This window comes from Scomber scombrus, chromosome 14 (assembly GCF_963691925.1).
Source record: "Scomber scombrus chromosome 14, fScoSco1.1, whole genome shotgun sequence".
Lineage (NCBI taxonomy): Eukaryota > Metazoa > Chordata > Actinopteri > Scombriformes > Scombridae > Scomber > Scomber scombrus.
The window spans coordinates 14187012-14201999 of NC_084983.1; the positions used below are offsets into that span (position 1 = coordinate 14187012).

Consider the following 14988-nt stretch of genomic DNA (forward strand, 5'->3'; position numbering starts at 1 on the left):
TTCTGGGTTTTAAGTTTCAGCCTTTGGAAGCTGCTGTTCTGTGTTGTTTGCCCATCCTCACAGTATTCCTTTGGGTGCCTCTGTTTCCCTCCACAGTCCATAGACATGCAGGCCAGGTGAACTGGAAACTGTAAAGTGCCCACAGGTGTGAATGTGTTTGTCCATGTGTTAGTCTGACCTGTCCGGGATGTTTCTCTGTCTGCTGCCCGATGCAAGTTGGGACAAGCTTCAGAAACCCACTTACACTGTAGACCAGAATAGGACTGGCTATTGAGGATGAATGGATGGGTGGACACCATACTGTGAGACATAGATACATTAGCTGACACTAAGCCTGATCATGACCTGTCTGTTGGTATGTGGTTATGGGTGATGGGATATAGGATATAGTAATTTCTCCCAAAAAACAAAACAAAAAACCCCAAAAAGACAAAAAATTTTTTTTTTCGAAAAAACATTCTTGCTTTATCTCGTGTTGAAGAAAGCAGAACAACTTCTTTCATTCGAATAACAAAAGCCATTCAAAAAATAAACTAGCTTTTAATGGCATTTTTGTTTTGTTTTTTGCTTTCATTTCTTAGGAATCCATTTGAATTATATAACAGCACACACTTGAATTTTCTGTGTGTTGAGTGCCATCTTTCATAAAATGCCTTCACAGTGTTACATCTTCACTATGTACAGTAGATGCTGTATTATCTGAGAAGGGTGTTTGCACTCACTCTGTCCTTCAAGAGTTCAGTACACAGAGTGCTATGTAAATTGTTTTCTGTTTGCATCCTTTAGTGAGATATGGAAGTCACCCCCCAACACTGAATGGAGAGTGTTTTCTCAAATGCATTGTCTCCTTTTCATATCAAATGCAAAGTCACATTTTTCAGCAGGAATACATGTGATAAAGTAAAGTTAGTGCAGCTGTTGCTATTACTAAATCTAAATTTGTCCGACCCAACTGACAGCAAATATCTGGTCTTGCTTGTTCCCAAATGTCCTGGAATGCCATTTTGAATGTGTTAATCCTTAAATACTCCTAGTTACCTACCACCTGTGTTTCAGAGTTGTTAAACATGGAATTTAATTCCATTACCATTCCCTGTTTTATGTGTGAGGCGGGAACAAAACAACATTCATCACTATCAGTGAGGCAAATCCGACCATGTGTACATGTTTTGGGTGACTTATTCTGTACTTCACGGCTGTATTTCCACATAAATCTCTAAGCCTTTCAGTACATAGTGTTTGAAAATTCATATTGTATGTTAATACCAGGCGTAAAGTGGTCTTAATTTTATCTGAAGTACTGTGTAAACATTGGGCTTTGTAACAAAGTATATTGGGAGAAATATCATTATCTATATTGATAAGTGAATCTTCATATTTCTTCTTACTGGCCTTCATAATTGCAGGACGGGTATTGTGATTTGAAATGAGAGGCCATAAGCACAACAACAAAAAAAAGTGTAGCATCACCTAAAGCGATGTATTTAATTATAGTTATATGAGCTGGACACCCTTGATGCTTGTGTTTATGAACAGACAATAAGCAACCAAACAAGTGAATGGTGTAATTATTAAAAAAAAATAATTCAAGAATAATTAAGTCATTTAATCCCCTAGTATCAATTTACGGTAATCTTAACAGCATCTCTGAGGCTATGTCTGTTATGTGGGTGAACAGTTTTTACTCTCCAAAACAACCCCGAGCATACTTCAACAATAATAAGAAATGCACAAATTATTACACAGTTGAGCAAACAAATGATTGTGTGTGTTTTGGTCTGTATGTGTGTGATCAAACAGAGCGATGTATGAAATACATGATAGCATACTGCATGTGCATACATCTGTATGATCTGAACCGGAAACTCACTGGATTCTTTCTTAATTTGATGTTAATAAATGCTGTGCCACAGTGATGCTATAAATAATAAATGTAATAGCATTGATTCATAGCCAAACTCTCATGCAGCACAGGTAGCATCAAGACAGTGCATATATTTCCTCTTATTCCTCTAGCCTTTAAATGAGCAGGGGGGGGGGGGATTGGTGGTAGATTTGTGTTTGCTTACAGCAGGATAATAATAATGCGGAATAATCAAAGTATATATGGTAATATTATCCTTTAATTAATTTTAGGTGGTGGACCAGCGGTGTAGTATTATAAATGTCAAGTTTAATCAGGGGGAGTTGCTTGCCTTAGTAAGGGAAACAGTCTCTTGTGCTTATTTAAATCCATCCCAGCCTGCCGTGGGTTCAGATCCAGTGGAGGCTCTGTTTGTTCTTGTGGCTCTCCTGGCTCTGAGCGACACCAGATTCAGTAGTCTCTCTAACTCGTCCCCGGAACCTGCCAGATTGCTGGAGCTGAGCCTTCCGCGATCCTCCTGTGAACCCCTCCACTCCCCTGTCTGTAAGTCCCAAGCTCGCAGGGGAGGCAGAAGTTGAGCCGGGTGCAGATTGAGGCCTGGGGGACTTGACGGGTATCCCTCGTAGGCCCGTCGAGTCGGGGGTAGAGTGTCATACAGGCTGTCTGTGTCTTGATTTAGCTCTGGGTCGAGGTTGGACTCTCTGTATTCCTCATATACAGGCGAGGAGCTGTCTTCGCAGCCGTCGTGACCGTGTGACTGCTGGCGGTCTCTATGGTCTTGGCATACTCCCATGTCTCTGCTCCTGTTGCCTGTGTTCTTTCCCTCCCCGTCGTGCCGTCCCTTTTCTTCTCTGTCCAGGATGCGTTTTCTCTCCCACTCACCCGACTGATTTCGCTCCCACTGGAAGGTCCTCCTGCAGGTCTCCTGTCCGTGCTCTTGGCTCCTGTCACCACTGTGGCCCATCACCCTGTAGTCCAGCTGGAGAGAGCGTGTGCTGCCGCCTCGTCTGATGTTCTGCTGGGTGTCACTGAGGTCGTAATGGGATCCAACCTCTGGCAGACACAGACGTGACGGTGACACCCAGCTTGAAGTCTGACTGGAAGACTCCCAGTGGTATGCTGAGAAGAAAAAAAAAGTTTTATTTTAAGAGAGGGGTTCACATTAACACAGTGTTTTAGGAACCTGATGCTTTATTCCCTGGACAACCTAGTGCTGCCAAATCACTCCAAAGGTGTAGTTTTAAATTCAAAGTGTGTGTGGGCTTTCTGCGCCACGTAGTGTGAGCGAGGAATCAGATCATCTATCTAACAGGATCAGCCAGTGACAGGTGTCACATCAATAAATCACTTCTAAAACAATAGTGTCATCACAATCTTATTTACAGGAGGTAAGTGATGTGACACTATTGGATATGCTTCTGGGCATCAGTTAGCGGTGGAAATAATCTGAAGATGTTCACAATTACTCGGATGGAATCTCTGACCTCTTAAAGCCTGAACACTTGACACAAGGTGTCAGGATGTAGAATTGACTGCCTCCTAATAAACAACCTCTTTTGCTTAAAAGAACAAATGGCATCCATTTTTCGTTACATTAATAATTGGCCAGTGTACATACTTTGGCTTGTTGTGGTTGTTTCTATTTTTTCTCCTTTTTAGTTTTCCGTCTCATTATTATTTATTCCCTTGATCTCTTTTTATTTTCGTAGAAATGTCTTGCTTGTTACTTGTGTGCATTAGAACGTCTCTGTGCATGCAAGTGTGTTTGTTTGTGCCTCTGATGCAGCGGGAGGCTTGCGAATGGTCTTTGTTTCTTACTGTGTCACTATGGGGTTCACTGTGGCTTCTGTGGGACTTCTCCTGCATGTTTATGTGGGTAATTGCTCCAATTCCCATTTAGTATTTATTAATGTGTAAATAAAACCAGTCAACAAAATCCCATTTCTTTTTCCATGTCTGAGTTCACGCTGACAAACGGACTGACACAAAACTTCACACTAATCCACTACTTCCTACAAACTACAGCATGCAGGTTGCATAATTCATGGTTAGGTTAATGAGCTGTGAGTGAAAAAAATATCATATTGATGAAGAGAGAGAAGCCAGAGAGGTCACACTCTATGTGGGATGGAGAGTACACTTCATTACCAGTGCCAGCTCTTGGTATATAATGCATGACATGTGTGGACAGAGGATTCTAATAGACTGCCATGCCAACATGCCACAAAATATGTGGGAGGTCTAACTGCATGCTATGCTGCGGGAATTTCTCTATTTCTGGATGAATTATGCTCAAATGAAAGGGTAAGGGGGGTGGGGGGGATACATTAATGTTCTTACAATCCACAATGTACTCTTTGATGAACTCTACACAAATCTCATCTTTGCTCTGCAGGTGGCGACTTGCTGTCAGTGAAGTGGAAAACAAAACAAATGTCTCATGGGATAGGAAGCCTTTGATGATGAAATGCTCCACTCATAGACACAACTGAACGCAGAAGGACATGGTGAATTATGACATGGAAGAAAACACACAACATAACAGGAGAGGGAGGCTTGCAGAGAGCCATTTAGCTCATCGCTGATACATGTAAACCGACAAAAAAACACTGTAATTGGACACACAACACCATAATGCAATCTCATGCAAGCTGCATTAATGATATGTCAAATGCAACCTGAAAAACAATTTTAGTTTTAGTTTACGAATGCCAAACATGAAACATTTTCACCTCATTATGTATCAGTTATTCCGTTTTTTCTTATTATATTGATATATTTTTATATTGTTGTTTCTGTAGCACGGTAGTTTCTTTTACCTCCCTTGACTTGAGAGCAAAAATATGAGAATATATACAAAATAATATGTTTGGTCATGTTTTATATTAATTCATTGGGTTAATAAGGGTTAATGGGAACAATCTACTGAGCGCAAAATGTCATACACCATTTAATTATCTGTCTCTGAAATAAAGGAAGCTTCTTGTACCTCAGAAGGCATGCAGTGACAGAGGCATAAACACAGTCTCGCTCTGGGTACGTAATGAAATACTTTGTAGACCTAGTGAATTACATGCAACTGAGAACAAACAGACTTGGTAACTATGATCCAATTAATATCATTTTTTTAAGACTGCAGCAGATTTTGACGAGAACAAAGGGATATTATGGGATATGTGCACCTGGATCATGACTGCTATGGTCTTTATATAAGCAAAACCATGCATTCAATAAGAGTGGAAAGTGTTCAGGCTGTACATGATGCCCCAATTTGGTGTGAAAAAGAAAGTGTTTGAAGCTGCCTCCTCCTCTGCCATTCTGTGTGGATGTGAGGCTTGGCTCAAAGTGCCCCTATAATCCACTGAGACACTCTACATGGTCGAGGTGAAAGCTCTTCTTTGCTTAAAGTGAAGACCGTTATACCCAAGATGACTGAGCTTTTCAATCTTAACATAATTCAAATGATCTCAATTAACTATTTACACTGTAGGCACTTGTATATGTTGTATAGAGAAATGAGTTACACCTTTATACATACATGTATAAATACATTTAACACCTGACCTAATGTTATAGGGTTGGGGTTTGAGAGTATTTTATAAAACCTGAATTCAGTATTGAATCTGCTTATCAGATCCAAAACCTTCTGCATCCCTTAATGAATTGATTTTGGATTAGTTTTCAACATTTGTAAGTAATTACAACTAGAGATAATTAGAACTGTGAGATTCAGCTGAGATCTATACCAGCTGTTGTTGGTGAAGAAAGTACAGACACTACAGTTTTAGCTAATTAGTATTTAACAGTATTCATATTGAAACACAACCTGTTACTACAATCTGAAAATGAGATGAGCAGCATAAGGTGAAATGTTGAATCATATATCTGGCATAAATAACAGGTGTAGCTGACTTACTTTGGCACAGAATTGTTGCTAAGCTACTTCCTCCAAATACTTGAGGTCCTGATTTTGAACGATTATGTTAATTAGCTCAAACTATTAATATGATGTTCATGAATGTTAAATTGGAGGTATTGAATACTAAAACTGATGAATTACTAGAGGGGACTTGCCAATCTTTTGGTCTTGTTATATTGCAAAAACACAGTTATAGAGAGGTGTTTAAAAGTGGGGTTTTTTATATCTTTTGACACCAGACAGTTTAAATGTGGCCTTTGATCAAAATACTTATGGAACAGCCCAACTGAGATTTTCAAGATTTTTCAGACCAGTTTCTAATCTTCTCAGCCAATATTCATTTTCTAACATTACACACTACATAAACATATATTATTGATAAGGATATATTACATTTTGTTGTGTGTAATTGCATATTGCAGGATATTTACATGTTACTTATAAAATACTTAAAACATTACTTATTAGCTGACATATACACAAAGACAATGAATCTGTAATAAGCAAGTTATTGTAATAAGCCAGGATTGATCATTCATACTCTAGAATTCATGTTAATTAGCTTCCAACAATATAATCTGCAGCTAGGAAAGTTTTATTTTAACTAGTGAAAAACAGTGATTAGAAATCTAAAACTGAATGTTTTGTTCTTTGCTTTTTGCTAGATCCAAAATGGAACCACCTATGAGAAACCAACCATAGTTGCAAGACAGTGAGCATAAAAAACTGGGACCCTACATTTGCATTCAGTGTCTGGGTTGCAAAGATTTGGCATAAACATAAATGGTAATCTGTGCTGTTGTATGGGGTGTGATAAAAGTATTCAGAGGAAATAATACAAAATAATACAAAAGGTTGGGTTTTGGGGTCACAGCTTGAGTAATAAAGCCAAAGGGGTGGCAAGTTAATACAATGTTTTTCAGTTGCTTTGCATCTCACTCACCAAGGCTGTTCCGCCGCTGTTCTTTATCCATATTTGACACTACAAAGGGAGAGAGAAAGCAAAAGTCAGAGACAGACTGAGACAAACAACACAGAAACCAAAGGAGGAAAATTGAAACACAGAAGGATCCAGTGTCATAGAGTAACAGAAATATCATAAATCTAAGCAGCAGATGTTTTATTCTTAATAAAAGGGGATTGATCAAGGGATTAAACAGCAAAGGCTTAGCTGCATTCACTACATTATATCTTAGTGCTACACCAACGAACAAACAGGTTGGCAGACTCAAAAGAGATAGAGGAGTCAACAGAATATATTATTTCATACCTTCACTTTCAATATTATCAACAGCATCATTGACTAGGCGTATGACTGTCACTATGGAGGCTGGGAAGAATACAGACAGAAATGAAGAAGAAGAGCAGAAACAATGTCAGCACATTTCTGAATAGGGTAAGGTTTCATGTGCTGGGTGTGACTGAAATGAGATAAATGTGTGAGCATGTATGTGCACACGTGTTGAGAACAGAGGGGACGTGTACATCTTGCCAACACGTTTGCATGCATGTGGACTATGTGTGTGTCTGTTCTATAAGGGAGTGGAAAACCCTCCTTCTTTCTCTGTAGCTCCTGTAATTAGACAGGAAACAAAGCATTGACATCGACCCTATACTCAGAAAACACACACCCACACACACACACGCACATTATCATTAGGGTTGTTTGTCTTCTACCTTCTCATTGGCAGCAAAGGGAAGATCAATGGTATTGAGTTATCTGGGAAAATAGGATACCCTATGGTTTTCACGAAAAAGGATAAGAAAGAGTTTTTTTCTCTCACCAGTGACCTGCAATAACCTCTGATGCATTTTATGTATGCATTCGATTACATTAAAGTACTCTGCATGAAACATTTCCATTATCTGCTTACTTTTCAATATGTTAATAAAGTTAATGCACCATATTAAAAATGCTAAGTGGACGGTTCCTATATTCAGTGAATTTCATCTACAGCAGTTTTTCCCAGTCTTTTTTTGTCAATTACTAACTGTGTACTTAGACCCCTCTTCATACAGTCTGTCTGTGAAGAGTGATATTCCCTACTCTTTCTTTTGAATAACTTTTAGAGCAGTGAGGTGGTAAAAATTATATAGTATTTCACAAGAAAAAAAAGAAAGATTAGGGAGTGCAAAGTGGGTTGTGTGATTTCAGTGTTGGAGTCTTACCGTTATCATCGAAGGACTCAGAAGTGTAGGAACTGAGGGAGTGCTCCTCAGAGGTAGAGTCTGAGAAACATGCCACCTCATCTTCCAGCTCTGACAAGTCTACTGTGCAAAACACACACAACAATGGAGACATTGGAGTCATTTCCAAACCATTTTTGTAGCTTATTAACCTTATTAGCATATTTCACACAAATGTAAAGGAAAAAAGAAGACTGTTGAAACTGAAGATTGTACAGGACATTATCAGATGTTTTATTAAGTACAATATATCTAATACACAGTTATTGAATGCTGTAATCATTCCTTCTGTCCATCCTGGCTATGAAAAAATCTCATTGTGGAATTAATTTAAGCTAATACGAAGCTTACAAACTCTTGAATTACCCTCTTAATGAATATGTTCTTTATTTGCAACTCAACCTGCCAAAGTCCCAAACTGCATAAGCTTTGGCTGGACTTTGGAATGCATTTCTTGACAGAACAAGGATTGTTGATTTCCCCATATGCAACAAAGGGATCCTCAGGATGAACTGGGGGGATGATTGCACCTCTCTCATTGTACATATGGGAATGTGAGTATTGAACCAATCCTTTCTCATCCATCAATTATCTTTGTGGCTAACTATATTAGGTGCGTCACCCGTCCATTACACATACATAACAAAACATTCACTCCTAAAGATAGCTCAAGTTGTAGCATACTCAAAGGCTGTCTGCTTTGGAGCACAGCATTTTCAAGAAATCCAAGAACACCCACTGCAACTCCTTTTTTGCTAATTGAATGCCACCAGCGCCAGCTGAAAAAGTCATAGAGGCTAAGGACCACAGAGTTACTCATTTTAGTGTAATTCAGTGTAGCAGATGTGAAAAACAAATTCCTCAAAACTACAGGTTACAATCCAACATAAAACCAATCACATGACAAAGTTGATAATGTTTATCAGGTGCTGGCCAGCCAGCTCACACTATAGCAGTCAGTCCTCTTATTTCCTGGCAAAAACCTGACATTTTGTCTGCAAGAACAAGTGGAATTAAATTCCATTTGGATGATGCTACCAGCCTCAGGGTCTCCAGTTAGCCCTAACCTACATGCCTTTAGAGGCAAAAGTAAGAAATCAGTATTCTCCCTGACACTCTTTTCCATTTGCTGAGCTGTTACTTAATGGGTTGTATTATTTCAAATCACAAAATACTGCATCTGAGTAATTGTGTGTAATAATAATATCGGCTTGAGAGGCAGAGCAGGTACTTATGTGTCACAAAATGTCTGATGGAGGCATGTAGGCTATAAGACTGTCTGCTAAGCCAAGAGACAAGTACTTTAGCCCTGCTAGGTGCTGTAATCTAAAAGCAATAAAACGCCTGATGTCACATTAGTTTTCAAATTGAGAAAGAGATACGCAAGACTGAAAAAGTGGAGATCACTGGCATGGGCTTTGAAAAATATTCAACTTGGAAAATAAAGCTGGTTGAACTGGCAGCTTTGTTGATATGATTAAAAGTAACTTTTGGCAAAACCAAATAGGCTGTATGTTTGTATGTGGAACACATAAGAGACCAGAAAGAACAAAAACTGGGTAATGACATTCTATTATGTGTGAAAACATTGTTGAAAGTTTGCAGTGAAGGCTTAATCAGAATTGTAACTTTGCTACAGACAATATGCGAGGGGGAAAATAATATTTTTCTGTTCCTTAAAGTTCTACAATGAAAAAAGTGTCAACACCAAAACTCAGTCATCAGATCTAAATTTCCAAAGCTATTATTTCCAGATCTTTCAACTCTTCCTTTAAACATAACGATTAGTATTATTTTTCCCTGTTTTGCAAAGTAACAAACAATGTGTTTATATTGTGTATCTTGGTAACATGGATTATTTTAAGAGCTTTTATGATTGGTGGCCTATTCCTCATAACTGGACACAGGATGTCCTTTTCTCTCGGGCCTTATCATATCTTCAAAAAATGTGTTGAGTGTTTCAAAATTGTGCTTAAACCTGGGCATTCAGCAAGCAAGTAGCCTTGCCTTGGCCCATCTTATAACCAAAACTGTACTCTGTCCACGAGGGCCAGCTTGTCTGGACATCAACTTTAGATTTTGGAACCCAAGCTAGGTGGTCACGGTCCAATGCGTATGGAACAAGAGCAACGCTCCTGTGGGAATGTGAGCAGTAAGGCAGTGCCATCAATCAAACTAAGTAAGAAAGGCAGCACAACAGTCACCAGTCTAATTCTGCATGCAGGCGAGGAGACACTTCATCATAATCAAGGGTAAAAAAAGTCAACTTTTTAAAAAATTCCTTCTTTCTTTCCCATTTATTTTCTCTCCTTGCACACTCATTCATTGTTGTGCCAGTGACTTCCCTGCCATGTGCCAACGTTGGCAGACATACCTGAGGTTATGTTCCCAACCCCTGCTCTAATCCTGCCACTAACAGTCAGCCAAACCATATTCTCATCCTGGTCCCCAAGTTTTTAAATCCCCTTCACTTTTCCAGGTGTGAAAGCCATCAAAGAAATCCTTCTATTTTATTCTGGCATTCACCATGCAATTCTGACTAAACCTGCCTGTCCTTGAAAAAGTGAAACTTCACATTTCAGGTAATTTATTAATATTTAATTAAGTTGAATTAAGTTAACTATAAATTCATTAATTAGCACAAGGTCTGGTTTTGCTCTTTGCATATTGCTCTCTGTAATTTCCCCCTTAATTGGCACAGTATTAGTTGGAGCATCATACAACTACTATATTTTTGAGATCATAATTGCCAAAAACTGAGCAAGTTTTTTCCAAGTATTTAATTATTCATTTAATTTTATTTATTCATGAGGCAGCAGGTAGTGACAGAAAAACAACCGATATGTTCCCTTGTTAGTTAGTATCTCACTTATTGACTTGTGTCCATGTATTGAAATATTCATTATCATACTTGTTTTTGGTTACTGAGCTGTTATTACATAAATACAAATTTCTGATTGTTTAATTGAACCTGCAGTTAACTCTGGAGTCATACATATATAATCAGGATATGAGTTAACTCTTGTCTCAATCAGGTGTTAATTAATGGGCTGTGGTGACCCCTAGGGGCACATGCTTTATCTCTTTTGTGCACATTCTCAACAGGGGAGCGAAAAAATAAAATAGATAAAATTTCCCATTCCCGCAGGAAGGAATTAATAATTAACATGCAGGAAGATCCCACTGCAGGCTTTATAATTCAAAACAACAGGTTAGACAGAGAATCGATGTATGTGACAGTGTACCTTAGCACTGAGATTCAACATACTTATTTCACTGTCAGGGAGCAAACTATTAAGTGTGTTCTTGCTGTTAACAGTGTTGGAAGCTAAATATCAGACAGAGGTTGAATTATCTGACAGCTACATCTTATCACTGTCCCTCAGGTCGTTGTCCTCTCAGTTGCAAACTTGGATGAAAGGTGGTGGAAAAGTTGGCAGAACAGTTGACTTTAAGTGGAAGTGTTCCAACTACTTGGATTTTGACTTAACTTTTTTGAGCAAAAGTAGGACAAGAACAGAGGACATCGGTTCTGGCTGATTACCCTGGCCATTCGAACAGAAGTGCATGGAAGATGTACAGTAAGAGTGTTAACCTGATACAAAAGGACATAATTGCCAATTTTAGCAGTGTAACAGAAAGTATGTTATATTATCAGTTATTGCACCCATAAAGTAAAAACTAAAATGGAATTAGAGCAAAATAAAACATATTACTTCTTAACCACTCTTGCTTACTCTGGGACATTTTCTTTGATGTGTGTGTTCAAAAGGCATAGATCACTGTGAAATAAGCTCTCTCAGTGGAGATGATGGTATGGGTGTAACACAATGAGTTCACGGCCCGTGTGCTCTGTGGTCTGTGCCTTTTTGATCAGTGTGTGTGTGGATGTGCATGCACATGGTAGCAGTCTTACCCTGTGGACTGTTATCTCTCTGTGTTCTCTCCAACTCAAAAGCTCTCTGCCCCCATTCCTCCTCTCTCTCATCTCTCGCTCTCTCCAGCCCTTCCTCCCTCATTTCCTCGCCTTCCCAGGACACTTTGTGGGCTGGACTGTGCTCTGAGCGACAGGCCGATGCCGAAGGGAGATTGGGTGCCACGCTGCACACTGCGATGCCCCTCCTATTGGCCACGCCTCGGATATTAGACATGTCTGAGAGGAAGCTGCTCATCTGTAGAGATGGAAGAAAACAGCATAGGATTCATTATAATGAAATGTCCTATCAACCCTCAATTCGACCCCTCTGCTCTACAAATTCAAATCGCCTCCTCCTCCCCAAGACTAGACTCAGCACCATGGGGGATCGAGCATTTTGTTCAGCTGCCCCTCGTCTGTGGAACGCCCTACCTGAACAGCTGAGGGCGCCACAGTCTATTGAGACTTTTAAAAAGGGACTTAAAACATTTCATTTTAATAGATCTTTTGTATTTTAATTATTTTCTGATGTTTTATGTTTTGTTTTAGTTTTGTTTGTCTTGTAGAAATTTGAGTTTTCCTTTGGAATTGTAAAGTGCTTTATAAATAAAATGTATTATTATTATTATTAGTAATATATTCTGGCGACCAAACATACAACCTGCTGCTATAAAATGTCTGCAGCTGAAAATATTTTCCAACAAATGTGCAATTTGCTGCTGTTTTAATAAAGTAGCTAAAAACTACAGTGACCAGCTGTTTGTGTTAGTGTGAGTATTTTAAATTGATAGTACAGTACACTATTTGTGACACATTTAAAAAGATATAAATCTAACGTATGTTGGCTTTGGTCTTTTCATGGGATTTGTTTCCAATAACAAAAACATAGAATGCCACCCACCTTATCCTTTAAGCGTTTCTTTGAAAGCCACACTACATTTTACGTGACTAAATCATCAATAGCTCTGTTGGCATCTTTTTATGTGGAAAATCCATGAAGATTGGTAAAGTGTATGTGTTTTTCTTTCAGCCCATTCATCTCAGTGTCTCCAGGTCAGATCGTTAAGGTGGGGGGATTTTTCAACAATACAGCAGGGGTGTGATAATCAGGCATTAAAAATAAATACAAATATATAAATACAAATAATAATAATAATTAAAGCTGCGAGCAGCGTTGGACGGGATCTCGTCCCCTTGCGCACTTTGGGCCGCGGCGAAGCGGAAAGGTTTCCGTCAGGTGCATTTAGACGCATTCAGACCCGGGCATTTATTGGACACTGCAATAAGTAGATACACGTTACACACACGATCTCTCTCTCTGTCTGTGTAGACATTTAGACTGAGCAACTGAAATGAACTGCCACTTTGATGAGTCAAACAGGAGAGGAACTTATGTTTTCCAGTAAAACCTGTAGATATGTTTGTAGTTCATGCTCATGTAATTTGTGTTTGATCTAGACTTTGACAGCAATGTCAGTGAAATAGTTGACAGACTGCACAGATATCTAAAATCATAATAATACAGTCAATAAACTTGAACAAGAATCAGAAAACTTCCTTATCAGGTATCATGACAAGTTTTCTCCACTGGTTGGCACACTAAGACCACAAATGAACCTGGCTCAGCCAACTGCATACACATACACAGTCGTTGCCATGGTAGTTAACGACTGCAGAGCATGACAACAGAGCATGCACAGACAGAATGGAGATTCAGGATTGAATGGGAGAGGAACAGCGTGCACATCTGGGGCCGCAGATCAAAAAGTATAAAACATAGCCAGACCAAATTACACACATCTATAGATGAGACTTGTGGCTACATTTTGACCTTATAGCTGAAAGTATGCAGGAATAATATATATATTTTGAAAAAGCCTGAAAAATCGTCCAAAATCATACATTTAAAGGCAAACTGTGCACTTCCTGTTGGATTTAGGTCAGTGGTGTCAGCGTGTGATTTGAAGGTCTTGATAAGACAAACAACTGAGTTTTGGTTTGATCTTTCTACGACATTCCTATCAGGCGTAGTGGCCGTTTTACTGTTTCTAGGTGGCGCTAGAGAGTTCGACGTTGTTTGTTTTTCCATTTTATTGAACTTATGGCCAGACCTGATGTGCATTCCACATTTGGTGAGTTTTGGAGCAGGTTTAGGGGGTCAAATTAAGGCGCAAAGAGGCGGTTGAAGAAACATAATAATAAATGGCACACTAAGACCACAAATGAACCTGGCTGAGCCAGCTGCATACACACACACACAGTCGTTGCCATGGTAGTTAACGACTGGAGCGCATGAGAACAGAGCATGCACAGACAGCAGGCAGAGTACAGATTGAATGGGAGAGGAACAGTGTGCACATGTGGGGCCGCAGATCAAAAAGTATAAAACATAGCCAGCACCAAATTACACACATCTATAGATGAGACTTGTGGCTACATTTTGACATTTGAACGGAGTCTTTAACTGAAAGTATGCAGGAATAATTTATATATTTTGAAAAGCCTGAAAAATCGTCGAAGATCCCACATGTAACGGCAAACTGTGCACTTCCTGTTGGATTTAGGTCAGGGGTGTCAGTGAGTGATTTGTAGGTCTTGATAAGACAAACTATTGAGTTTTGGTTCGATCTTTCTACGACATTCCTATCAGGCGTAGTGGCCGTTTTACTGTTTCTAGGTGGTGCTAGAGCCGTTTTACTGTTTCTAGGTGGCGCTAGAGAGCCCATTTTGGCACTTTTGGGGTTAACTTTTCCATTTTATCAAATTTATGGCCAGGCCTGATGTGCGTGTTGAATTTGGTCTGTCCTGGAGCATGTTTAGGTGGTCAAATTTAGGGTCAAAGTGGCATGAGACTCTCCTCCCATTCATTGTCTATGGGTGCGTTTTGGTGAGGGTTTTTGGGCACTTGACCTTTGAGGGCTTCTAAAATCCAAACCAAACGAGTAATGAAAAATTTGTTCAGAAATTTTGTGCAGCAGGGTGTGCTCAGTCAGCTATTTAAGTTTGAAGCCGCCACAATGAACGCCCTCGGACAAGATAACGTTTGTAGCAGGCCAAGAATCGTCAAAAATTCCATATGTAACAGCAAATTGTGCACTTCCT

The 14988-nt window shown here is 39.3% G+C and overlaps 1 protein-coding gene across 1 annotated transcript in view; it reads right to left on the reverse strand.

The window, feature by feature from the left end:
- Nucleotides 1–1624: 1624 nt before the first annotated feature.
- LOC133994539 (protocadherin Fat 3) overlaps nucleotides 1625–14988 on the reverse strand; it is a 64045-nt gene continuing 50681 nt past the window's right edge. Inside the window, exons 47-52 of the mRNA XM_062433825.1 lie at nucleotides 11887–12142; nucleotides 7953–8042; nucleotides 7054–7113; nucleotides 6727–6765; nucleotides 4205–4270; nucleotides 1625–2983 (exon numbers count right to left, since the gene is read on the reverse strand). Coding sequence (XP_062289809.1) covers nucleotides 2223–2983; nucleotides 4205–4270; nucleotides 6727–6765; nucleotides 7054–7113; nucleotides 7953–8042; nucleotides 11887–12142 — 1272 coding nt within the window. The 3' untranslated portion in view covers nucleotides 1625–2222. The remainder of the gene's footprint in view (nucleotides 2984–4204; nucleotides 4271–6726; nucleotides 6766–7053; nucleotides 7114–7952; nucleotides 8043–11886; nucleotides 12143–14988) is intronic.